The sequence below is a fragment of the Tupaia chinensis genome, unplaced genomic scaffold (assembly GCF_000334495.1).
Source record: "Tupaia chinensis unplaced genomic scaffold, TupChi_1.0 Scaffold000067_1, whole genome shotgun sequence".
Taxonomy (NCBI): Eukaryota; Metazoa; Chordata; class Mammalia; order Scandentia; family Tupaiidae; genus Tupaia; species Tupaia belangeri.
Genome location: NW_006159526.1, coordinates 2,638,075 through 2,640,240, shown reverse-complemented (window position 1 = coordinate 2,640,240; position 2,166 = coordinate 2,638,075). Strand labels below are relative to the sequence as shown.

At 55.1% G+C, this 2,166-nt stretch overlaps 1 protein-coding gene across 1 annotated transcript in view; it reads right to left on the bottom strand.

Annotated features, from left to right (window-relative positions):
• The window catches only part of CBLC (Cbl proto-oncogene C), a 20,776-nt gene continuing 18,610 nt past the window's right edge, over positions 1–2,166 (bottom strand). Inside the window, exons 12-13 of the mRNA XM_006142150.1 lie at positions 138–253; positions 1–25 (exon numbers count right to left, since the gene is read on the bottom strand). Of these exons, the coding sequence (XP_006142212.1) occupies positions 16–25; positions 138–253 (126 nt within the window). The 3' untranslated portion in view covers positions 1–15. The remainder of the gene's footprint in view (positions 26–137; positions 254–2,166) is intronic.

Sequence of the window (2,166 nt, the reverse complement as noted above, 5' to 3'; positions counted from 1 at the left end):
GGGTGGGGTTTCCCTTCAGGAGTTTCTGCAATGGAGAGTGGAGGTGGCCGTGGACTTCCTGGGGCCCACCCCTTCCTCTGCCCCCTTTTCCCTTAGACTCAAGGATCTCAGAGCCCCTACCAGTCCTCTCCACTTACTCTGTGGCCCTCTCCCTGGCCGGAGAGCTGGAGGTCATTTCCCACGGGGCTAAGGCCACAGTCTTAATTTTCGGCAAAGGAAACGGGGCCCGAAGTCTGGGGAGGGCTGGAGGAGCCTGGTGGGGAGAATAGAAATGGGGGCCAGCAGGCGGCTTAGTGGTTATGGCACTGGACTCCCACATGGCCAACCGCAGTTGGAGTCTGGCTTGAAAGTCACGCCAGGAGCGCGTGTGTGGGTTCCCAAAACCTCAGGAGGAGAATAGAGAGAAGGGATTGCAGAGTGGCCCCCTCCCCCACCCCACCACGGGGAGGGGCGATGTCTCACTTTCCCTCTCACTGTCTCTCTCTGTCTCTCTCCTCTTCGCGGAGTGCAGGCACTCTATGGCAAAATCTTTTCTTTTTTTTTTTTGAGAGGTTTTTGCTATAGGGCGCTTATGCTTGCCAGACAGCCAGAGAGAGACAGAAAGCGAGAAATCACCAACCCCCCCCCCCAGGGGATGGCTAATCCCTTCTCCTCCATTCTCCCCTCGGGATCTCTGGCATGCATGCACACGCGCCTGGCATGAGTTTTAAGCCACTGGGTTCGGGACGCGAACCACGGTCGACTACATGGGAGTCCAGCGACATGGCCATTACGTTAACTATTGGTCCCTATGGCAAAAATCTTTTACAAAAAAGAAAGAAAGCCTTGTCCCAGGGCCAGCTGTAGTGGCTGCTGGTCACAGAAAGCTCTGCGGTGCTGAAGCCACATGGGAAGCTCACTACCCAGGCCCAGACCTGGAGCGGGGAGCACAGTGCGGGGAGAGCCCTACAACAGGGTCTGGCCCCCAGTTGGCATTTCCCATTGGTCCCTATGGCAAAAATCTTTTACAAAAAAGAAAGAAAGCCTTGTCCCAGGGCCAGCTGTAGTGGCTGCTGGTCACAGAAAGCTCTGCGGTGCTGAAGCCACATGGGAAGCTCACTACCCAGGCCCAGACCTGGAGCGGGGAGCACAGTGCGGGGAGAGCCCTACAACAGGGTCTGGCCCCCAGTTGGCATTTCCCCACCCACCTCTGGCTTGAGTAGGAAGTTTAATTTGTCCATCCGCCCATCCATCTAGCCAAGTGTCTGTCCATTCAGTCATCCCGCAGACATTTCCTGAGCATCTACTGTGTGTCAGGCACTATTCTAGGCTCTGAGGAGATAGCCGTGAACAAGGCAGAAAAATAATCTCCATTTCATGGAGCTGACGGGTCTGCTGAGCAAGGAGGCTGGGCTGGGCTGGGTAGAGAGGGTGCTGGAGGGAGCAGGGTCCCTTGCAGGAAGGCCTCCTGAAGACGGGAATGTCTGGGCAGAAGCCCGAGGACAGAAGGATCAGCACCGGGCTCTTCATGGGTGGTAGGCTTGCAGGAAAGGAGTTGGGTGACAGGATGGAGGTCAGACAAGTGGGGAGAGGGGCTGGCAGGTGGCGTGGTGGCTAAGATGCTGGACTCTCACATGGCCAACCACAGTTCAAGTCCTGGAGTTGTAGGCTGGCTTTCTCACTTTCCTTCTCTCTCTCTCTCATTCTGTCCCTCTCTGGTCAAATTAAAATATATCAATAAAAAGTTAAATTAAAAATTAAATAAGTAGATAAAAATGAAATAAACAGAGAGGTGGGGAGGGTCAGATCCCCAGGCCTTGTGAGAGTGGAGAGAACTCTGGGTTGAACTCTAGGATCCCTGGGTGCTGGTGGGGCCTTCCCAGGTCACAGACTCCCCATCCCCCAGGCTTCTAAGAGTGTAGGGTGGGGCCGTGGCAGTCGCTGGACTACCACACGGCCAGCTGCGTTGGAGTCTTGGACTTGGGGGCTTGAAATCACACCAGAGACATGTGCATGTGTGCCCAGGATCCCAGGAGGAGAATGGAGACGGGATTAGGGTATGGCCATCCCCCCAGGGGGATGATTTCTCACTTTTTATCTCTCTGTCTGTGTCTCTCTCTGGCGAGCCCACACATCTTAGGGCCAAAACCTCTTTTAAAAAGTGGGAGATGGGAACCAGCAGTTAGC